At 40.7% G+C, this 24465-nt stretch overlaps 1 protein-coding gene across 2 annotated transcripts in view; it reads right to left on the bottom strand.

Moving 5' to 3' along the window:
* The window catches only part of nagpa (N-acetylglucosamine-1-phosphodiester alpha-N-acetylglucosaminidase), a 40910-nt gene extending 16660 nt beyond the window's left edge, over window positions 1–24250 (bottom strand). For both annotated transcript variants that reach the window (XM_039804887.1, XM_039804888.1), the window contains exons 1-5: window positions 24072–24250; window positions 18336–18541; window positions 15048–15315; window positions 7090–7229; window positions 2753–2861 (exon numbers count right to left, since the gene is read on the bottom strand). In XM_039804887.1, coding sequence (XP_039660821.1) covers window positions 2753–2861; window positions 7090–7229; window positions 15048–15315; window positions 18336–18541; window positions 24072–24154 — 806 coding nt within the window. In that variant the 5' untranslated portion in view covers window positions 24155–24250. The remainder of the gene's footprint in view (window positions 1–2752; window positions 2862–7089; window positions 7230–15047; window positions 15316–18335; window positions 18542–24071) is intronic.
* Window positions 24251–24465: the final 215 nt, after the last annotated feature.

Genomic DNA, 24465 nt, shown 5'->3' with positions numbered 1-24465 from the left:
TGTTCCTTCATCCCCGTTTGCTCAGCGCCGTTTAATCGAATGTACGGGATGCAGGAGTTCTCTACCCAGAAGATAATGTAAACTTACATTGGGATCGGGTCTAAACAGGGCTCGTTAGGGGTAATACAGCTTCGAAGAAGTGGCTCGGCAGAGTAAATGTGTTGTGTGATCCTTGAATAGATAGCAAGAGTGAGGCAGAGATGATGGACCGATGCTGAAGGAGAAACAGCAAAAGATGGAGGAGGCCAGAGAGGATAGAGCATAAAAACAACCAGTGTTTCCTCTATGCTGATTTTATAGTGGCGGCCCACCATGGCAAAATTTCTGCCGCCACGGTATCAGAAACAGGGCAGACGCACAATGTAGTCGCGGTTGCTTTTTTAAAATGATCCTGCCGACATAATGCACTGCCGCTCACACTGCAATTTAACGACAAGTAGAACTAGTCAGAGGTTATTGGGTCCAGTTTAACTCCACATACTGTTGTCTTGATGGAGTTTATTGTCAAAACGTTCGCTTTCTTCCTCGTCGACTATTGAAACAAAAAGCTCCACCGAAAGCGTCACCGCTTGTCAGTTCTGTCAGCTCATCGTCCTGATATCACACATCTGGAAACATTCAAACGGTAATAATTGGAAAAAGTCTATAGATGTAGTCATTTGGGTTTTGGTTTCCCTATGAAGAATTTCTTGTAAAATTCATTTTGTAGACCTGTTGGAGATGTTGAGCACCCTATATAGTTCCTCAAAAAAATAAAAAATACAGTTCAATCACAACTGAAAATATGCCTCATTGTGTGTGAATAGAGGTGAATAAATGTATTGGTTTGTGTTTAGGGATGGGCGATAGAGACTATATGCAATATAAACCTCTGACTCAAGATACTTAGACGTCGTTCTTCCCCGATGAACATACGGCCGCGCGTATGTGTGTGTGTGTGTGTATACAAGTGTGCTCATATGCATTACATTAGGCTGCAGGTAAGAAACTTTGTTTGAAATATGTTTTTATTTAAAGTATCTGCGCATCTTTGCCTAATACTGAAAGTATTTTCAGTACAGTGTCTGTTCCTTAACTAAAAAGATTCCAGTATTTCCTGTTCTCTGCATCTTGGGTGGCAATTAAGAACCAAGGACTTAAACTAAGTGTAGGGCCTTTTAGAATGGTCTGCACTAAAGGAAAGAAACCCAAGTTGGGGGTTGTTGTAGTTTGGACAGACCTGCCCCCACTGCTAAAAAAGAATCCTAAAGGAAACACTGATAAAGCATCAAAACAACCTGATTGTAACAGTGATAAATGGGGTGCAGGGAAAGGCATTTTAACCTCCGATAGGGTCCGTTAGTGAGAGCAACTAATACACTAACAGGCTCGAGTCGCCTCAACCCGCTAAGATCTCTCCACCGATCGAGTGTATTGATCCGCCTCTCCCTTTCACTCTCTGTGCAGCAGACCTGCAGGAGATTAATGTGTTTGTCTTTAACGACCTGGCCTCGAGAAGCACAATGAGCTCGACATGTCTGAACATGTCTGCCGCTGACCTCGGTATATCTCCACTCGATATCTCCTCCACCCGCTCAATAAAACATGTTAAAGTCAGCTCGGGCCGATCGACGACCTCCTGCTCAAGGACTTCTCCGCCTCTTCTGAGAAACGGCAGCGCGTACTCTTGGCTTTCAGCCCTTCCCATTCATTTTAAGGCTGCAATGAACGATTATTTTCATTGTCGATTCATCGGTCGATTATTTTCTGGATGTTGAGTTGTTCGGTCTATAAAAAGGTGAAAACTGTGGATAATTGTTTCCCAAAAAGCCCAACATGATGTCCTCAAATGTCTCGTTTTGTCCCCAACTCAAAGATATTCAGTTTACTGTCACAGAGGAGAGAAGACACTAGAACAATATTCACATTTAACAAGCTGACGTCAGAGATTTTTTTTCCACATGAAAAAGGACTCAAGCCGATTATCTAAATAGTTGGCGATTAATTTAAAAGTTGACAATCGATTCATCTTTGCAGCTCTACTCTCTGCACAAGACGAACCAATGCCTGGGCTGCTTTTCCTTTTGCAACAAAGAATGACTTTGGATTGGTTGGATGGAAGTCTGAAGGTTTAAATACAACGAAGACTTCTCTCTGGTCGACAACAAGTCAATCTAATGTAAGAAGTGACTTCTTTTCTTACTCAAACCGATTATAATCGATTATCAAAGTAGTTGCCGATTAATTTAACAGTTGACAACTAATCCAATTACCTTTGCAGCTCTACATTATTCATAAACCTTATTGACTAGCTTACAGCTTTCTGCTGAGGCCGAGTGGGCGTTTCCGTTTTGAAAAACACGGAAAAGAACGCAGATGATGGCCTTTAATAAAACACGGTTTGTAGGAAAACGTTTTATTGCTCTCACAGCCTGTTTTAATGTTCCTTCTGCAGTGATAAAGTGAACGGAGCTCGCTTTTTTGTCTCTTTTTGTCTCTATGTATGGCTCAGGCACGCAAAATCAAACCCTGCACATTTAAGACCTACTTCGGGGCACTTTGTGTTGACTGAAAGGCCTGTGAGTCACTTTATGTTAATGGGAGAAATTATCATATGTTTTCTCTCATCCACATCTGTGTCGGCTCTCTCTTTCCTGCCCAGAGGGAGACTGACTCTTTCATCGACTTACTGGGTGGTAAATACCCCAAACACAATATTACTTCCATTTTGTTTATTTCACTGGGTAGATGTTTAGAAGAGAACTTTTCTTACCCCCTGACTCCAGTCTGCCCATCGATGTGAAACAGGATCAGTTTGCCCTCGGCGTCGTGGCCCACCGCCGTCCTGGCCGACACCACGTCCACAAAAGTGCGGAATTTCCCTGTGAAAGTACAACAAAACAAGCTGGAATTAACAGGCTTTAAAACTTCACAATAGAAACCGAAGGTTAGTCTGAGGGTTAGCACTGTTGGGAGTATCAGCTGAACATACCACGGGCTGACAAATCACAGTTTAAACCTCTTCAATCTGACCACTGAGGAGACTGCAGAGGGCCCAAAGAAACACGCAACAACTCAATATTTAGAGCCACATTGCACCGTTGGGCTCCGACGTTGATCGAGGGTCACGGGCGCTTTTCTCGACTGTAATGGTGCGTTCATTTTGTCCACCGAAGTCGATCTACGAGTCGTTTTCCGGAGTTACGAACCGGAAGTTGCAAAAAGAACGCCACCGAGGTCGTATATATACGACTCGTCAAGTCGTCTGAACTCAGAGGACCCCGAGCTCACTTTCAAAGATGGCTACGTCGTGCATCACACGTAGTAAACATTGTGGTTTTCTACAATTTTAAGCACTTTTGTCGTTGTTGTAACCAAATGAAGAAGTCGTACACATAGCGCTGTATACTGCTACCTATAGGCATGTCTCTACAGTCTTATTAGGAGTTAAACATGGCACTGTATACTGCTACCTATAGGCATGTCTCTACAGTCTTATTAGGAGTTAAACATGGCACTGTATACTGCTACCTATAGACATGTCTCTACAGTCTTATTAGGAGTTATACATGGCGCTGTATACTGCTACCTATAGACATGTCTCTACAGTCTTATTAGGAGTTAAACATAGCGCTGTATACTGCTACCTATAGACATGTCTCTACAGTCTTATTAGGAGTTATACATGGCGCTGTATACTGCTACCTATAGACATGTCTCTACAGTCTTATTAGGAGTTAAACATAGCGCTGTATACTGCTACCTATAGGCATGTCTCTACAGTCTTATTAGGAGTTATACATAGTGCTGTATACTGCTACCTATAGGCATGTCTCTACAGTCTTATTAGGAGTTAAACATAGCGCTGTATACTGCTACCTATAGACATGTCTCTACAGTCTTATTAGGAGTTAAACATAGTGCTGTATACTGCTACCTAGAGGCATGTCTCTACAGTCTTATTAGGAGTTAAACACAGCTGTATACTGCTACCTATAGACATGTCTCTACAGTCTTATTAGGAGTTAAACATAGCGCTGTATACTGCTACCTATAGACATGTCTCTACAGTCTTATTAGGAGTTAAACATAGCGCTGTATACTGCTACCTATAGGCATGTCTCTACAGTCTTATTAGGAGTTAAACATAGCGCTGTATACTGCTACCTATAGGCATGTCTCTACAGTCTTATTAGGAGTTAAACACAGCCTGTATACTGCTACCTATAGACATGTCTCTACAGTCTTATTAGGAGTTAAACATAGCGCTGTATACTGCTACCTATAGACATGTCTCTACAGTCTTATTAGGGAGTTAAACATAGCGCTGTATAGTGCTACCTATAGGCATGTCTCTACAGTCTTATTAGGAGTTAAACATAGCTGTATAGTGCTACCTATAGGCATGTCTCTACAGTCTTATTAGGAGTTAAACATAGCGCTGTATACTGCTACCTATAGGCATGTCTCTACAGTCTTATTAGGAGTTAAACATAGCGCTATACTGCTACCTATAGGCATGTCTCTACAGTCTTATTAGGAGTTAAACATAGCGGTGATACTGCTACCTATAGGCATGTCTCTACAGTCTTATTAGGAGTTAAACATAGCGCTGTATACCGCTACCTATAGGCATGTCTCTACAGTCTTATTAGGAGTTAAACATGGCGCTGTATAGTGCTACCTATAGGCATGTCTCTACAGTCTTATTAGGAGTTAAACATAGCGCTGTATACTGCTACCTATAGGCATGTCTCTACAGTCTTATTAGGAGTTAAACATAGCGCTGTATAGTGCTACCTATAGACATGTCTCTACAGTCTTATTAGGAGTTAAACATAGCTGTATACTGCTACCTATAGACATGTCTCTACAGTCTTATTAGGAGTTAAACATGGCTGTATAGTGCTACCTATAGGCATGTCTCTACAGTCTTATTAGGAGTTAAACATAGCGCTGTATACTGCTACCTATAGGCATGTCTCTACAGTCTTATTAGGAGTTAAACATGGCTGTATACTGCTACCTATAGACATGTCTCTACAGTCTTATTAGGAGTTAAACATAGCGCTGTATACTGCTACCTATAGACATGTCTCTACAGTCTTATTAGGAGTTAAACATAGCGCTGTATACTGCTACCTATAGGCATGTCTCTACAGTCTTATTAGGTACAGTCTTATTATTAATAACCTATAGTTATTAATTTAGCGCCAGCGTATCGATTCTCGCATCACACGAAGGAGGACAACGGTATGTTGCCCTATCGATATTTTGTCCCACGCCTACTTAAAACAGTGAGGAAGGAAATATAACAGGCGATTCCAACAGGAGTGTACATCTAGTATAGAATATTATACTACATAAGCAATGTTTAGTTTTTTTTAACATTTAATTTTCAGGGGATCTTGTCTTTCCTGCTGCTAATGCTAATTTGAAGGAGTACTCGTTTTACATGTGTTCAAATAAAGAGACAATATAGAGACAATAAATGGGAAAGCGGGTGGGACATAATCAAAAAGTGCTTCCCCAAACAAAGAAGCAACAAATTAAAAACAGAAAATAAAAAAGGAAAAAAAATTGTTATGGACACATATATACATTTTTCTTCATTGAAATAAATGTCTTAATTTAGACCGTGATATAATGTTGTTGACCGACTGTCTTTAGTGGGCGGATGTCTTAAACCGCGGCCATGAGTCCATAAAGTTGATAAGTTGCAGCATTATGTAAACGATGATAGATCAGTTCTTGGAAAACTTGTTTTGTCTGTAACAATAAAGGCGTGTGCTGCTCTAAAGGTTGATGTGAACTTTGGTTTCACTCTTGTTCCTGTTAATCAAACATGGCAGCGTCGGGTCACAGACGAGTGTCTGTGTTATGCAAACATGGCGCATTAAGTTATTAAGTTACACTTGATAAGTGCTGAGCTGAAGCTGATCCAGTTGCTGTGCTGAGGTCTGGTTAACTGATCCTGGACAGGGGGAGAGAAGGATTGGGGAGTTATTGTAACTCTGTGTGTTGAACTGAAGTTCAGGGGAAACCTTGATTATCTGTGGGAAGATATTGTTCCATAAACCAGGCTTTATTGACAGTCTGTGTCTGTCGCTTTTGGCAACTTATGCCCTGAAACCAAGGGCGTAACTTTGGGATCAACATTGGGAGGGGGGGGAGGTGTGGGGGTGGGGGTTGAGATCTCCAACTATCTAGAGAGGTCCAGGGACATGTCTGCATGTATTGAAAAAACAAAAAGAGGCAAAAAAAAAAAAAAAAGGTGACAAAATTGTCCCAAAAAAAATTATTGCAAAAGGCGTAAACAATTCAGAAAAAACGTTTAAAAAAAACCTTGCAAAAGGCGACAAAAACGGCAAAAAAATTGTCCAAAAAACACTTAAACAAAACAACAAAAACGTTAAAAAAAAATACACAAAATACACAAAATTCGGAAAAAAAATCTGATTATTGGGGGGTCTGTAAATCCCCATCCCCGTAAAAAAACGGCTCAGTTTGACTCAATCTTAACCCCAGCTTTAGTTCTTTTGTCTGATTAATTCTTCCCTTCGTTTCAATACGTAGATTATTGGGGATTGTGCAATAGGTTAGTCGCGCAATACGTAGGCTAGTCGGTTGGGCGCTATGTCATTTGTCCAATATGGAAATTGTGCGATATGTAGGCTATTGGGGTGGGGCAATATGTCAGCTGTGCAATATTGTATTTCTATAATATCGTACTGTGCGAGGGCTGTGTCCCACTTTTTACGGAGACTACAGCCGATGGGTTGTTTAATGGGAAGTGCCAATGAAAGGAGTAGTTAATATGCTTATTATATGTATATGGGAGCATGTTCGTATTGCAAGAGAGTATGTGTTGAGATGTATTTATTTATTTATTTTTATTTTTTGTATTGTGCGTTGTCTTTGTGATGCTGCAGAATGGACAAAGTCCAAAACAAATTTCCCTTTGGGGACAATAAAGTATATCTTATCTTAAAGATGGTCGACTTCTGTCGGGTTTGATTGGCCAGAAACTTTGCGGACTCTTCCAGACTACAAACCGTGCTGGCCGACAGGAAGCGGTTTAGTTGTGAATGTGAACGTACAGTACCGTACCCGTCTCCTGCGTCTTGTCGCACTCGGCCTTCAGGCTTTGGTTGATGTAGACCTCGCCCTTCCTCAACAGCCACACCACGCCGCTGACCAGCTGGACGAACGGGTTGGACTGGTCCAGCACGTCCTCCTGGGACAGATACCTGGAGGGACGGAGGGGAGACAGGACGGCAGGATGGTATCGTCACCATTTGATGAAGATTTTATAACCGTGACATTCAGTAATAGGCTAGCACTGTGGCTCTATGGACGGAGATATCAGTCTGTCCAGTGTTTTCTTTTAGGAATCTTTTCAGCAGTGGGGGCAGGTCTGCCCGAAAAACATCGCTGCAAAGCAAACAAATGTATTTATTCGCCTCTACTCACACACAATGAGGCATATTTTCAGTTGTGATTGAACTGTATTTTTTGAGGAACTATATAGGGCGCTCAACATCTCCAACAGGTCTACTAAATTCATTTTACAAGAAATTCTTCATAGGGAAACCATGTGTGATATCAGGACGATGAGCTGACAGAACTGACAAGTTGAACGTTGCCCGATTAGAACGGACCCACCGCGGTGACGCTTTCGGTGGAGCTGTTCGTTTTAATAGTCGACGAGGAAGAAAGCGAACGTTTTGACAATAAACTCCATCAAGACAACAGTATGTGGAGTTAAACTGGATCCAATAACCTCTGAATAGTTCTACTTGTCGTTAAATTGCAGTGTGAGCGGCAGTGCATTATGTCGGCAGGATCATTTAAAAAAGCAACCGTGACTACATTGTGCGTCTGCCCTGTTTCTGATACCGTGGCGGCAGAAATTTTTGCCATGGCGTGCCGCCACTATAAAATCAGCATAGAGGGAACACTGCTGTCGGTCCAGAACTTTGGTCCAGACTGAAATATCTCAACAACTATCGGATGGATCGTGGGGATGTAACGATGCATCCTGAATCAGTTAAAAATGTATATAAATGTGTGAAGATCACAACCGGTTGAGATCCAATCCAATCCACCTTTATTTATAAAGCACTTTAAAAACAACACTGTTGACCAAAGTGCTGAACACAGTCTATGAATAAACAATAACATACAACAGAGGCACAACACAATATTAATAAAACAATAAAAAATAAATACAGCAATACAAAACTCAAAGTCAACCCTCAAACTGAGTTAAAAGCCAAAGAAAATAAATGAGTTTTAAGACAAGATTTAAAAACAGCAAGAGACTCAGTCAATCTGATGCGCAAAGGCAAGATAAAAAAAAATTAATCGCGATGCAATTTTTAAACGTCGTAGAGCGTAATCCACTGTAGATTTCACTTGTTTGACTTCAGACGTCACTACACCTTCTTAGTAGATTTATTTTGAAGAGATTTATTTCTCCTCCATTTATTTAGTTATTTTGATTTGGGATTTGTTTTAAAAATCTTTTATATCATTTTTGTTATTTGAGATAAAATACAATTTGAGTTGCACTTTTAATAAGAGCACAGTTTATATAAATAAAAGGAATATATATATATATATATATATATATATTTTTTTTTTTATATATATATATATATTTTTTTTTTTTTTAAATGCTGAGAAAATCGTAAATTGTCGAATGGTAAGTTGGGTGTATCATGACATCCCTAATGGATTGCCATGAGATTTAGTGCAGACACTTGTTTTCCCCTTAGGCAGTTAAACGATAAAAAAAAAATAATAATTAAACATTAAAGAGCAGTTAAAAATTATAAAAACAAAAACCAACAGGCAGGACCATATTTCTTTACCTATCTTATCTCATCCCCCACGGGCCCCGCAGGAACTTGTGACTTTGTACTCTCGTTACCTTTAACAAGAGTGGAAGTACTTCTCTTTACCTACAATACAGCCGTCGCTATAAGGCTTAGTTTAATCAGGGCAAACTTTGCAAAATCCTAAACAGATCCGACTGTTTTCCTTTTAGATTTTATCATAAAATCTATGTCACAGCCGCGTTGGAGAAATTCTCCGAAATATGTCCGTTATCTGTTCAAAAACACCACTAGATAAAAGACGAGAATCAAATCAACAGCGCAGTATAAGAAGTTAACAATTATTTAAAGAAAGGCAGCTGAGGGTTGCGGCGTGTTAAGAAGGATGAATGGTTATAACTTTGGTGATCTTCTGACTTTTTTTTTTATCTATCTTCATGATCAGGTCCAAACTTCACTTTGACACCCTCTGTCCATAGACCGTCGACTATTTAAACAGCATAAAAATAGCAACAAAGAGAGCTGCACTGCATGAACAGGGAACTCCTCCCTCCTCTCTCCCCCCTTTACTCAGCAGACGAAAACTCTCCAATTTCGTTAAAAAAATTACTCCTTCAGTTAGTTCACACCAGCAGTACACCGCAGCTCTGGGTCTATTATTTTGACAACTTTGAGCCAAATCCAGTTGTTCAAACTGATGCGTTGGCAGCTGCAGGAAGCCACAGGTGCAGTTACACAACTCGGAGCGCTCGCTGTGACCTCTCTGGTTATTTTTACTCCTATAATGTTACCTCCACTCAGGCTGAGGAATCACCTTACCTTACATGACCGAACCTTAAATTAGCAGCTGGGTCAAGCAGCCCAAAGGGTTTCTTTTTTTTTTTGGTTCATCCAAAACAAGTGACAATGAATTGTTAGTTAGAGCTATAGTGCGGAGATTCTGCCGCCCCCATGAGGATTTCTAAGTAATGACGACAACACTGTCGGCGTGTCCACATGATACAAGCCTTATCTGATCTCGCACCCCTCCTCCACCCAGCTGCTAGTAGCCAAGGAGGACACAGGGGATTAAAAAAAAACTTGACGGACTCTTCAGAAGAGGTCATTATCTTCACTCGAGTTTCTGCGCGCGAAAGTCGCCGGACGCCACAACCTTCTGAACATAGCCATACTGAGAAACACAGAGAGAGTTGTGTGGAGCTGATGGTCTTAATTAGCTTTGTAGCAACTCATTTGGCAATGGCTTGAATGTAACGGGCGTTTATTAATATCAAAAAGTTACGCACTAAAGCTTTAAAAGTACATCAAAAAGGATATACAGTACAAAATATACTTCAAAATATCAAACATATCTCATTTTTTAAAACATTGTTTAAGATTCAACATCCCATTTATAATAATCTACATCACCTACTTTCCAAAATGTATTAAGTTAAGGGAAAAAGATAAGCACCTAGTGATGTGCGTACAAATGCCCCTCTTTCAACTCCGAAATCTGATTTCTAACAGATTTATTTCCACAAATGTATACAAATAGGAGTATGTTTAGTTTAGTTAATGTAGGTCATTTGTAACTTAACTTTGTAACATTCAATACACTTGTAATAAACAATAAATGAACAGAACATTAAGGCTTTTTCTTGCAGTAAAACACAAATCAAAACATAAAAAGATATTAAAAGATATACAAGAAACAAAAGAGGACCGAAAAGATGTAGGCTGAAGCCTGAGCTTATTAAACCTACCCTTTAAAATGTATTAATTTTATTAGGACAATGCACATGAATCAATATTTCTGTAAATGCGCCAGTGTTAGCAAGACGGCTAATATCCAACATGAACTATTTTCATTCATAATCAAAGATGTGTGCACGCAGATCCAGATCCGAAGAGTGCAGGTCCTGAGCCAAAGGTAAGCAAATCATGAAGCTCAACAGTAAACACACACACTGCAGGCAAGGCTCCAACGTCCACTTATTATCATATACAAATTAATTCATATCTGATCTGTGTCGCTTTTACCAGGAAGTGAAAACAAAGCACAACTGTTATGGTTGCATAACACGTTGGCATTTTGTGGATGAAGCAATATTTTCTTTACTAAACTAGACTAGGGAAATTATTTAGTTGCAGTTGTTCACAGTCACATTCAAGGTAAAATAAGAGTAAGAAAAGAGCAAGTCAATAAGTGTATACAGTAAATAACATATCTACAATAAGACATAAATAAAAATGTTAAAGTGCTCATATTATGCTCATTTTCAGGTTCATAATTGTATTCAGAGGTTGTACCAGAATAGGTTTAATTTTCAAAAAACACCACTGCACTGCACTGCACATTGCTGCAGATCCTATTTTCACCCTGTGTGTTGAGCTCTCTGTTTTAGCTACAGAGTGAGACATCTCACTTCTGTAACATCTTTGATGGGAGTCGCACATGCGCAGTAACTAGGTAAGGACTACTAGCCAGTCAGAAGCAGAGTATGAGGGCGTGCCCTGACAGTACCTAGGTAAGGACTACTAGCCAGTCAGAAGCAGAGTATGAGGGCGTGCCCTGACAGTACCTAGGTAAGGACTACTAGCCAGTCAGAAGCAGAGTATGAGGGCGTGCCCTGACAGTACCTAGGTAAGGACTACTAGCCAGTCAGAAGCAGAGTATGAGGGGCGCCCTGACAGTACCTAGGTAAGGACTACTAGCCAGTCAGAAGCAGAGCATGAGGGCGGCCCCTGACAGTACCTAGGTAAGGACTACTAGCCAGTCAGAAGCAGAGTATGAGGGCGTGCCCTGACAGTACCTAGGTAAGGACTACTAGCCAGTCAGAAGCAGAGTATGAGGGCGTGCCCTGACAGTACCTAGGTAAGGACTACTAGCCAGTCAGAAGCAGAGTATGAGGGCGTGCCCTGACAGTAGCTAGGTAAGGACTACTAGCCAGTCAGAAGCAGAGTATGAGGGCGTGCCCTGACAGTACTGGACTACAGTAGAGATGTTTGGGGGGGCTTTTGGGCTTTTTCACTTCATAAACCTATAATGTACACAAAAAAAGATATAGAACACAATAAAGGAAAGGGGGAAAAAGCCCAAAAGCATAATGTGAGCACTTTAAGTATTTACAGACATAAATAAAAACGTTAAGTAGAAGTAAGTGAGATTAGGTTAAAAAGATGGTTTCAATGGATTACTATTGCAGGAATTATTGTACATAACTGTACAAGAACACTGCGATGTACAGACAGGTGCAGGACAACAAATGACAGGTTGTATCAAGTTTTCGGTTTGGTGTGTGTGTGTGTGTGTGTGTGTGTGTGTGTGTGTGTGTGTGTGTGTGTGTGTGTGTGTGTGTGTGTGTGTGTGTGTGTGTGGTGTATACATGTTGATTTTATCTGAGCTTCACTTTCTCTGGGTGTTTGACTGTTGCATCATGCAGGAATTCTAGACCGAGTTCACTGACCTCAGGCATCAAACAAACAGGTTAAATTTACTTTTTCATGGTTTACAGGGACAATGTGTCAGCATGTGTGTTTGTTTTGCGTTGGTGTGCAGGTGTTGACCTTGCTGTGGCATTATACATATCCAGTTCTATCCCTGTGGAGGATTCAAGGAATTACTTATTTCTCAAGATATTTCTCAAAATCTGCCTTTTTTTGTTATTTAAAGATGTTTTGGGGGGCATTTTAGGACTGTATTTATATAGGACAGCTTAGACTTGAAAAGGGAGAGAGAGAGAGAGAGAGAAGGGGATGACATACAGTAAAGGGCTGCAGGTCGGAGTCTAACCTGTGGCTGCTGCGTCGAGGAGTGACCAGGTGAGCTACCCAGGCGCCCAGCTGGCTTTTTTTAAATGTTGGGTGAATGTTTAGTGAGCAGTATTTCAGCACAAGCTTCATTTTGTGTTAATCAGTTCATCTGAAAGCAGGTAAACGTTTGGACTGGTGCAACAGTGAGTCATGTTGACATGAACACATCATCCGGGGGATTTTTTTTTCTTTTTTTTCCAGCGGTTCATTGAACAGAACTAGACGTTATAAGTTACTGGTCCGTGCAAAACAGGAAGTCACTGATTTGCAAATGTGGTTTTTACTTCAGACAAAAAGGACGGCAGCGCAGTCAAACGCGAGGAGACGATGATGGTTCAGAAAACGTGAGATCAGGTGCAGAGAGGCGGTGAGACGGAACTGGAAGGAGCTTGCGGTTATGCAAAATGTTTAAAGATGGGCGACGATAACGCTCCTGAGGAACATAGGCCGCTGGTGTGCCGACTGTCGTAATCTGGCAGCTTCTGCTCAGTGAAGAAATCTTGCTGTATTTCCAGGATTTCCTTTGTGCCTAATATGTGTAAACTAGCTTTTTGAAAGAAAAAAAAAAAAGCTTTTTAAAAGTCAACTTTGAGATTTATTGTATTTCCAATAATAAATTTCCATTTACCGGGCACGTCTACGGTGCGTTCCGACACGATGCAGCACTACCAGAAGTGTGCGAGAAGCGGCTCTCAGCTACAAACAGGCACCAGGTCTCAGTGGTGTAGTACTCGAGATCAGTCTTGGTCTTCAGACCGGTCTCAAGACCACTTTTTGAAGGTTTCGTCTCGGAATCAATCGCATTTTTTTTTTTACTCGGTCCTGTCTCGGATAAAGAGGACTCAGGATTTTATTTCAAGACCACAACTGCAGGGATATCACTAAATTGACTGTGCATTGTCTGATTTGGTGTGTCAACATTCTTACTGTGATCGGATGTAAAATGTCCTGCTTCAAATGCAACCAATAACTTGACTCATTTCTAATTTGAAATGTGTTACTGTTAACCCCCCTCTCCCCGCCCCCCCCTTAAAGGCCTCTTTACAGTCGTCGTTCCCAACCTGTCGCGCGACAATGTGACATCAAAATGACTCGCTGCTTGGGCGGAGCGATTTGCTCGCAGCACCTGAGAAGCCCCGTGGTGAGGAGCAGAGAGCTCGCCTGGAGTTCGCTCAGAGTTGGAGTAATAATCACTCCGCCCAAGTAGCAGAAGAAGCAGTGCTTCGCCTTTCTGAGAATATAGTTCCCAGTATGTATACGGTTAGAAGACGGCTGTGTGTCATGTGACCTGGTTATGTGTACACCCTGTGTCTATACAAATCACAACATGTAAACAGAAACATGTTGGCGTTATTTTGTCACTTATTGGGAGCAGTAGGCTAGATGGAGCCGGTTACCTCCAGGATCTGTGCTAAGCTAGGCTAGTTGGAGCCGGTTACCTCCAGGATCTTTGCTAAGCTAGATTAGATGGAGACGGTTACCTCCAGGATCTGTGCTAAGCTAGGCTAGATGGAGCCGGTTACCTCCAGGATCTGTGCTAAGCTAGGCTAGTTGGAGCCGGTTACCTCCAGGATCTGTGCTAAGCTAGATTAGATGGAGACGGTTACCTCCAGGATCTGTGCTAAGCTAGGCTAGATGGAGCCGGTTACCTCCAGGATCTGTGCTAAGTTAGGCTAGATGGAGCCGGTTACCTCCAGGATCTGGGCTAAGCTAGGCTAGATGGAGCTGGTTACCTCCAGGATCTGTGCTAAGCTAGGCTAGATGGAGCCGGTTACCTGCAGGATCTGTGCTAAGCTAGGCTAGATGGAGCCGGTTACCTCCAGGATCTGTGCTAAGCTAGGCTAGATGGAGCCGGTTACCTCCAGGATCTGTGCTAAGCTAGGCTAGATGGAGCCGGTTACCTCCAAGATCTGTGCTAAGCTAGGCTAGATGGAGCCGCTTACCTCCAGCATCTGTGCTAAGCTAGGCTAGCGGTGGGGGCATCAGAGTTACGACACACACGGAGATGAGAAGGGTATGTAACCGGTCCCGTCAGACCCCGCCTACCAAGAGCCTGGGTCTGTCCCAGGTTTCTTCCCAAGAGGGAGTTTTTCCTCGCCACTGTCTCTCTGCTTGCTCTTGAGGGACTTACTGTAATTGTTGGAATTGTTGGGGCTTTGTTAATCATAGAGTGTGGTCTAGACCTACTCAATCTGTAAAGTGTCTCGAGATAACTCGTGTTATGATTTGATACTATAAATAAAATGTAATTGAATTGAATTTTCTAACTCGGGGGGGATACGGTGAATAAGACAAAGTCCCAATAAGTCTGTGTGTTCCTTTAAACTTCGGGACCGTGATTGGAGTTGGAGTCCAATCATTTGTGCTTAAAAAAAAAAAAAGAAAGAAATCACTGTCAGAGTTTTGTCACAGTGTCACAGTTGGGTGCCTTACCCGAACACCAGGGTGCCGTCCTTCCTGATGCCGAACTGGGCGTTCTGCACCCCGCCGCTGTCCTGCACCACCCTGCCGTCGCTCACCACGTTGCCCAGACAGCGGCCTGTCGACGTGTTGAAGAAGCCGGCGTTCTGGGCGTACAGACACCCGGCAGCCTCGGCCGTTTCCTCCACCGAGGCCCTCTGTTTCATCCCGCAGCCGCCCGGCCCGCCCGGCTCCAACACCGACACCGTCCTCAGAGGGTCCTGGACCGCCGTTATGTGACCTGGGAACAAACGACACGGAAAGATGCTTCAGGGACAGAAAGCCAAAACTAACTAGAGCTGCAACGATTAGTCGATCTGCAGAAAAATCCCCCCCCCCCCAAAAAAACAATCAATCAACAAAAAAATAATTAGCCATTTGAGTCAGTTATCGAGCTTACTGTATACTGTATCTGAAGTCTCTTTTATATAGACCTTAGTGGTCCCCTAATACTGTATCTGAAGTCTCTTTTATATAGACCTTAGTGGTCCCCTAATACTGTATCTGAAGTCTCTTTTATATAGACCTTAGTGGTCCCCTAATACTGTATCTGAAGTCTCTTATATAGATAGCCTTAGTGGTCTCCTAATACTGTATCTGAAGTCTCTTTTATATAGACCTTAGTGGTCCCCTAATACTGTATCTGAAGTCTCTTTTATATAGACCTTAGTGGTCCCCTAATACTGTATCTGAAGTCTCTTTTATATGACCTTAGTGGTCCCCTAATACTGTATCTGAAGTCTCTTTTATATAGACCTTAGTGGTCTCCTAATACTGTATCTGAAGTCTCTTTTATATAGACCTTAGTGGTCCCCTAATACTGTATCTGAAGTCTCTTTTTATATAGACCTTAGTGGTCCCCTAATACTGTATCTGAAGTCTCTTTTATATAGACCTTAGTGGTCTCCCTAATACTGTATCTGAAGTCTCTTTTATATAGACCTTGGTGGTCCCCTAATACTGTATCTGAAGTCTCTTTTATATAGACCTTAGTGGTCCCCTAATACTGTATCTGAAGTCTCTTTTATATAGACTTTAGTGGTCCCCTAATACTGTATCTGAAGTCTCTTTTATATAGACCTTAGTGGTCCCCTAATACTGTATCTGAAGTCTCTTTTATATAGACCTTAGTGGTCCCCTAATACTGTATCTGAAGTCTCTTTTATATAGACCTTAGTGGTCCCCTAATACTGTATCTGAAGTCTCTTTATATAGACCTTAGTGGTCCCCTAATACTGTATCTGAAGTCTCTTTTATATAGGCCTTAGTGGTCCCCTAATACTGTATCTGAAGTCTCTTTTATATAGACCTTAGTGGTCCCCTAATACTGTATCTGAAGTCTCTTTTATATAGACCTTAGTGGTCCCCTAATACTGTATCTGAAGTCTCTTTCCCGAAATTCAGCCTTGGTGTAGAATTACAGCCACTAGAGACAGTCCCACAATGAGCTTTCCTTAGGATGTGCCATTTCTGTGTCTGGAATCTTGCTCCTTATGACCTCATAAGGAGAAGATTCCTGATTGGTCCATCTGTGCTTTCATTTTCTCAAAGGCAGAGCAGGATACCCAGGGCTCGGTTTACACCTATCACCATTTCTAGCCACTGGGGGTTATCGATGCTTTTTCTCTGTATATCTGAATGTCCTTTGGCTTTTTGGACTGTTGGTCGGACAAAAAAAAGACGTCAAAAGATGTCACCTCGACTCAATTTGGTGACATTTTAATAGAACAAACGACAAACCACGGAACAACCAATACAGATACTAGTTGGTTATCTCTTTTTGAAAACAACAAAAGTGCAAAGGTGTTTCGGACTGATAAAAACAAGACATTTAAAAGACATCACCTTGGACTTTGAGAAACTGGGATGGACATTTTTACCTATTTTCTGACATTTTATGGCCTAAACGATTAAAATAATCGGCAGATTAATCGACAATAAAAAATAATCGTTAGTTGCAGCCCTAAAACAAAGAAATCGGAACTAGAGTATAAAGCGACACCACTATTACATCAGCTTATTCTGAGTTACTGTTGTATACTATAAAAACAGTGGTGTAGTCTACGTGATACGCAGAAACTATTAAAGCTCCAGGATTTCCTTATACCCTCTTAAAAACGCCCAATGACACGCAACGACATACTTTCCATTATATTTCTGAGATATTTAGAATAGGGCTGTGTATTGGCAAGAATCTGGCGATATGATACGTATCACGATACATGGGTCACGGTTCAATATACTGCAATATATTGCGATACTGTGCGTAAGGCGATATATTGGAATTTTTTTAAAGTATCATTTTAGAAAAAATAATATTTAAAAAAAGAAGAAGTTTACTTTAGGTAAACAATTCAGTACACAGAAAACCAGTTTGGGATTGTGGTTCCCAGGTTCTTAGTGAGCTAATGTTGATATGCTAAAGTAGGCCAAAGTTCAGCCATAGCTACGTTGTTAGCTTCTAGCAAAAAGTCAGGCCCTGGTAGGCACTGTTAGGCACTGCTAGGAACTACTAGACACTGTTAGGCCCTGGTAGGCACTGTTAGACACTGTTAGACACTGCTAGGCACTGCTAAACACTGCTAGGCACTGTTAGGCACTGTTAGGCACTGCTAGGCACTGTTAGGCACTGCTAGGCACTGTTAGGCAAGGACACTAGTGGTGTGTCTCAGCACAGCCATCTAGCGGTAGGGGGTTTAAACACAACATAAATGTGAACCACTGTCTTACACAAAAAAATTGTTATTGCCTTTTTGAAAATCGATACAGTATTGCAAAATAAAAATCGATTTTTTCTTACACCCCTAATTTTGAACTGTCATCTGTGTTTTTCTTCTTCACATACGCTAAATAAGAGGTATTTCCACCGTAAATTGGTCAATAAAAGTTACCCGTATGCAGGAAATGAAGTCTTTGACGCTCAAAATAACCCTGGGGGAGGACAGCCAGACCCCCCCCACCCCCAAAAGGCAGATTCTGGTCCATATATATAGGTCAATATATTTATATACAGTACAGTATACCCACTACAATACGTTAGACTACACCACTGTTTAAAATGTATTGTCTTCTGCAGACGATGCACCATACTTCTTGTAAACACTTTCAATGTCAGTTTAATGTCAGGCAGTGAATAAATCAACAGAGGGATCAATAAATCAGGAGGTCCATCAAACACAAATCAGCTCCAGGTTCCACACAGAGATCCCATCAGCGGGAGCTAGCTGCACTTGATCAGTAAGTCGTGACTCCGTCACTGACCGTAAACCATTCTGGAGCTCCCCGGCACGTCTGACACAAACACCGTGGACTCGGCCACCGGCAGGCGGCTGTGATGGCTGGGGGGCTGGCTCTCGTAGGTGCTGTTGCCATGGACGACGGGCTGACAGTCTCTGACATGGCGGTGAGAATGGGAGGGGCCGTGGCCGTGGGCGTAGGGCTGCAGGATGTCATCGCCCACAGAGACTCTACGAGGAGACACGATCAAGTAAAACAGGTTTATAAAATTTAAAAAAATATTTTTTTAAACATTAAGAAAGAAACTTGCATATGTTTAGTGTATGAATTAGGGTTTGTAGGGCTGCAACTAACTGTTATTTCCATTTGCGATCAATCCGTTGATTATTTTCTGGATTAATGGATTAGTTGTTTTGGTCTCTAAAATGTCAGAAAACGGTGAAAAATGTGGATCAGTGTTTCCCAAAAAGTCCCAAGACGACGTCCTCAAATGTCTCATTTTGTCCACAACTCAAAATATATTCAGTTTACTGTCCCAGAGGAGAGAAGACACTAGAACAATATTCACATTTAAGAAAGCTGACATCAGAGAAGTTTACTTTTTTTTCCTTTATAAAAAATGACTCATACTGGTTATAAAAATAGTTGGCCAACAATAGTTGACAATTAATCGATGAATCAGCAGCTCTACACAGTTTTACACACACACACACACACACACACACACACACACACACACACACACACACACACACACACACACACACACACACACACACACACACACACACACACACACACACACACACACACACACACACACACACACACACACACACACACACACACACAGTAAAAGTCTCTTTTATATAGGCCTTAGTGGTCCCCTAATACTGTATCTGAAGTCTCTTTTATATAGACCTTAGTGGTCCCCTAATACTGTATCTGAAGTCTCTTTTATATAGACCTTAGTGGTCCCCTAATACTGTATCTGAAGTCTCTTTTATATAGACCTTAGTGGTCCCCTAATACTGTATCTGAAGTCTCTTTTATATATAGACCTTAGTGGTCCCCTAATACGCATCTGAAGTCTCTTTTATATACCTTAGTGGTCCCCTAATACTGTATCTGAAGTCTCTTTTATATAGACCTTAGTGGTCCCCTAATACTGTATCTGAAGTCTCTTTTATATAGACCTTAGTGGTCCCCTAATACTGTATCTGAAGTCTCTTTCCCGAAATTCAGCCTTGGTGCAGAATTACAGCCACTAGAGCCAGTCCCACAATGAGCTTTCCTTAGGATGTGCCATTTCTGTGTCTGTGTCTGGAATCTTGCTCCTTATGACCTCATAAGGAGAAGATTCCTGATTGGTCCATCTGAGCTTTCATTTTCTCAAAGGCAGAGCAGGATACCCAGGGCTCGGTTTACACCTATCACCATTTCTAGCCACTGGGGGACCCTAGGCAGGCTGGGGGAACTCACATTAATGTTAAAAAACCTCATAAAGTGAAATGTTCATGCCATGGGACCTTTAAATAACTTTACTGGGTATTGTTCCACCAAAACAAGTTCCTTCCTGAGACTATTCTGCAGAGCTTAGCGCCGCCCAAGACGATTGTGATTGGTTTAAAGAAATGTAAACAACTCTCCTATCCCAGAATGCATCTGACTTTCCTCCCCAGCACTGTGGAGATATCTGGCAACGCAAGACTAATTTACCATTTACTGAGAACAGATAAACACACAAACAAGGTCAGGCTGACGAGTCATCTGTTTTGCAACTGCAACGACCACATGAAGTACTGTGTGTAGCATGACATGGAGGCTTTACAGCACAATGTCACACATGGGGTTACACATAACATCACTTATTCCCACTTTATCACATTTGTGTTTTGTTTTTTTAATCTTGATTAATTTCAGATTACATTGACAGTTGTGTAGACTGTTTTCACCTTTGGTAATTTTGTTCCTTATGCAGGTCAATGTGAGTCCTTTTTTGCATAATTTGCCAATAATTTGCCAAATGATGTCATGAGGTTACTAGGGGTGGGAATCACCAGAGGCCTCACGATACAATATCATCCCGATACTTATGTCACGATACAATATTTTTGCAATTTTAAACATATTGCAATATTCTGCGATATATTGCAATGTATTACCTCTCCTCCAACTTCAAATTCTTCCCAATTTCAAATGATGTCCCCAAAGGAAAATTTTGTTTGTTTGTTCATCTCACTTCAATTTTATTGCTGCAAAATCAGATTGTCAAGCAGACAGACTGACCAACACATATATCATAAAAGATCGATACTTGGCGTCTGTGTATCGATACAGTATTGCCACGAAAAATATTGCGATACTATGCTGTATCGATTTTTTCCCCCACCCCTAGAGGTTACATGTATTGATTTCGTATCAGTTTGTGTCCTAGTGCAGGCTCTTTTTATTTTCTCTTTGTACTAAAGTTGATGTTCTAGATTATGTTTACTTTATTGCAGTTTAAATTCTTTATTGTCACATCAACAACAGTGATATGAGAATGATCGTCCTAGTGCAGCAAGTAAACACATATATACATATAAATATTCTGGGAGCTCTATAGCAGGGGTCTCCAACCTTTCTTTAAAACAACACAAGTGGCCAAGAGCTACTTGCATCACATTGCTTACATTTATTTAAATAACATACATAAGCTGAATGAAGCTCGTGCTGGGCAATACAACGATATCATAATCGATATCGCGATATGACACTAGATATCGTCTTAGATTTTGGATATCGTAATATCGTGATATGGCATTAGTGTTGTCTTTTCCTGGTTTTAAAAGCTGCATTACAGTAAAGTGATGTACTTTTATGAACTTACCAGACTGTTCTAGCTGTTCTATTATTCGCCTTTACCCACTTAGTCATTATATCCACATTACTGATGATTATTTATCAAAAATCTCATTGTGTAAATATTTTGTGAAAGCACCAGTAGTCAACCCTACAATATCGTTGCGGTATAAATATCGAGGTATTTGGTCTATTTTCTCCATATCGCCCAGCCCTAAATGAAGCTACTGTTTGCTGAAACTCCAATACCCACAGCTTATGAAAAGTCGTAACTTTACGTCAAGGTTCATGACTATTTTACACTTCTTTTAGCCCACATAGTTATAGCTTCATCACTAAAAATTATCCCATCAGGATCCAAGGAAAAATTCACCACTTTACACTTCTTTGGCCCACCTCTCGTGGGCATTTTGTGTCAAAGTTTGTCCACCTAATGGCGAGCTACTGGAAACCTGTTTCCTGTTTAGGAAAAGAACATTGGAGAAGGCTTTGTTACAAATTTAAAATAAACTGTTGAGAAATGCCACACGCGGGACATGATCCCGGCTCTCCTGGGTGAAAGTCCTGTGTTGTACCCATCCACGGACCTCCGTCCTTTCATACTACTCGCTGCGGCGATAATCCACACGTAATGTAGGTCAATGGCGGCCGTACGGCGTTGATAAACACGCTAAAAAGCGATTATGCGTCTTGATAGCATACGAATTGGCGTGTCACACATATGCCACTTTATGAGATCAGTCTGGACATGGTGCCTCTGTTGTTAGACTTAATGTAAATGTGATTTAATAAAAGCATAATAATTGTTATGATAGTGGAGGCGTATGGGATTATTTTTGAGCCTTTAATTCCAAGCAACAGACAAAAATCACTACCTCAAGTAAAAAAAAAAAAAAAAGGTGATCTCTAAAGTAAAACTACAAAACATTTGTGTAGTCGTAAACTACTTTTTATACATTTTATTCGTTTGATAATATGTCCTTTTGTTGTCAGTGGAGTTGCTCTCTCCAACACGTTCGCAGTAGAGCTGTAAAGATTAATCGATTAGTTTTAGTAACTTTTAAATTAATCGCCAACTATTGTGCTAATCGACAGAAGTAAAAATTCTTTGCTTCCAGCTGTGTTAAATGTGAATATTGTTCTAGTCTCTTCTCTCCTCTGGGACAGTAAACTGAATATCTTTGAGTTGGGGACAAAACGAGACATTTGAGGGAGTCGTCTTGGAACTTTTTTGGGAAACACTGATCCACATTTTTCACCATTTTCTGAAATAACATAGACCGAACAACTAATCGATTAATCGAGAAAATAAGCAACAGCTTAATCGACTACGAAAATAATCGTAAGCTGCAGCCCTAGTTTGCAGTGAAGGCAAACATGATGGAGAGACACAATGGAGAGCAAAAGACTGATCATTGAGAAAGACGCAGAGGGAACTGTTCACAAAAGGACATATTATCAAACGAATACCAATAGTTCACGACTACACAAATGTAGTTTTAAGTTTTAATAGGACAATTTTTTTGCTTGAGTTAGTGATTTTTGTTTTGATACTTAAAAAGGCACAAAAGTAATCCCACAGAGGTGGGTTTTGTTGCTGTGATGTATCATCCAGCAGTGCCATCTTGTGGCCAAAGTGTCCGACCGCAGCAACATTAACACAAACTCTGTTTCCTTGAAGAATGAAACCTAAACGTGATGACAAAACTTATCTTGTGACTAAAAGTTATCTCCCGTTACAATAATAACGACACGGTACAAACTACATGTACTGAACGCTATCAATTAGACAGAAGTAATCAAGCTAGCCACAGTTATGTGTTATTATGTGTTGTTCCTGCTGTTGTCTTCTGGTCAAAACGTTTCAAAAATGTGGGTTTCTTTCAACCAAATTTAACGTGGATGGTTCCCTACGACGCTCTTCACAAGTAAAGTAAATGATCAGTTCAATACGTTTACTGAATTTGGGTGTTTTATTCAATGATATAGCATTTGGAGAAAAAAATTGATAAAAGAACGTTGAAAAAAAGTGACGAAAATGTCGAAAAAAGCTTCTTAAAAAAGGTGTGGGGGGCGGGAACACAAAACATGAAAAATAAAAATTAAAGTGACAAAAAAACAAACATCGGAAGTAGTGACAAATCAATTTGGATAAAAGTGACAAAAGTGTCGAAAAAAAGACCAAAACGTTGAAAACGCCGCCCCCCAAAAAAACATTTTAATTTTAAATAAGGTGCATAGTCGGCGGGAAGACAACACAAGGGTTAAATAAGTATTTTATCGCTGGAAAGTTTATTTTTATTTTAATAAAACTGGGCTGTCCATGCAGGTGAATGGCGCAACATGTTTTTAATTGATTGACATTCTTGGGCGGAAGATAATTGACAGTTGGGTGCTGTGTGAATGATGAACGTAAGAGTTAAAATGATGAAATATGGCTCCTTTTTCATTATATCACGACTGTTTTAATCCAATCAGCTTTATATTATTAAATCACTGGATAACTGATCACTTTCTTAATGTGTTACTTCCACCCCACATACTGTAACTATGTATTCATTGTCGTTACTTCCACCCCTCATGACTAAAGGCCTCGGTGTGTTTAGGGTTAGTCTGTCAAACTTGTGAACTTTGTACTCAACAACTCTGATAACAATTTAAAAGTTTGCTAAAGACAAATTGTTGCCCAACAGCTGTTAAGATATGTTAGCGTGCATTTAGTTTGTTTATGAAGGGTTATCAGGTTAACTATTTTTTAAACAAAAATATATATTTGTATACAGCTAACTCCACTGTCACTTACGAGGAAATGAAACAAGTTTGGACAGACTTCCCTAAAGCTAAATCTTTTAGGCTGGGATAACAGCTAGCAGGCTAACATTAGCAGCTAGCTAAAACAGGAACCGGCGGTCTTACCGAGTGTTTTTGGTCTCGGACAGCCGGACGCAGAGCCACAGCAGCAGCCACACAAACGGGCATTTGACCGACACTTCTGCCATATGAGGAAAACTAGCCTGCCAAACTCTCCTCTCCTCCTGCTGGTTCCTACATTATCCAGCTAGCGCTCAACATCTTAGTAAACGAACCAAAACACACTGTTAACGTAACTTCCGGTTATTTTACAAAATAAAAGCCGCATGCGTTGATAATTCAATTTAAAACTTAATTTCTGACCATAGACTCCATACAAAAATATATATACATATTTTAAATATGTATTATTATTTTCATTATTTAATTTTCTGACTTACTATTGTGGAGTTCAGACCTGTGTGAGTTGTCAGTAGAATATTTTCTACTCTTATTTTGG

This window comes from Perca fluviatilis, chromosome 7 (genome assembly GCF_010015445.1).
Source record: "Perca fluviatilis chromosome 7, GENO_Pfluv_1.0, whole genome shotgun sequence".
Taxonomy (NCBI): domain Eukaryota; kingdom Metazoa; phylum Chordata; class Actinopteri; order Perciformes; family Percidae; genus Perca; species Perca fluviatilis.
Note: the sequence above shows the minus strand (reverse complement) of the source record. Positions and strands in the feature narration are given on the sequence as shown.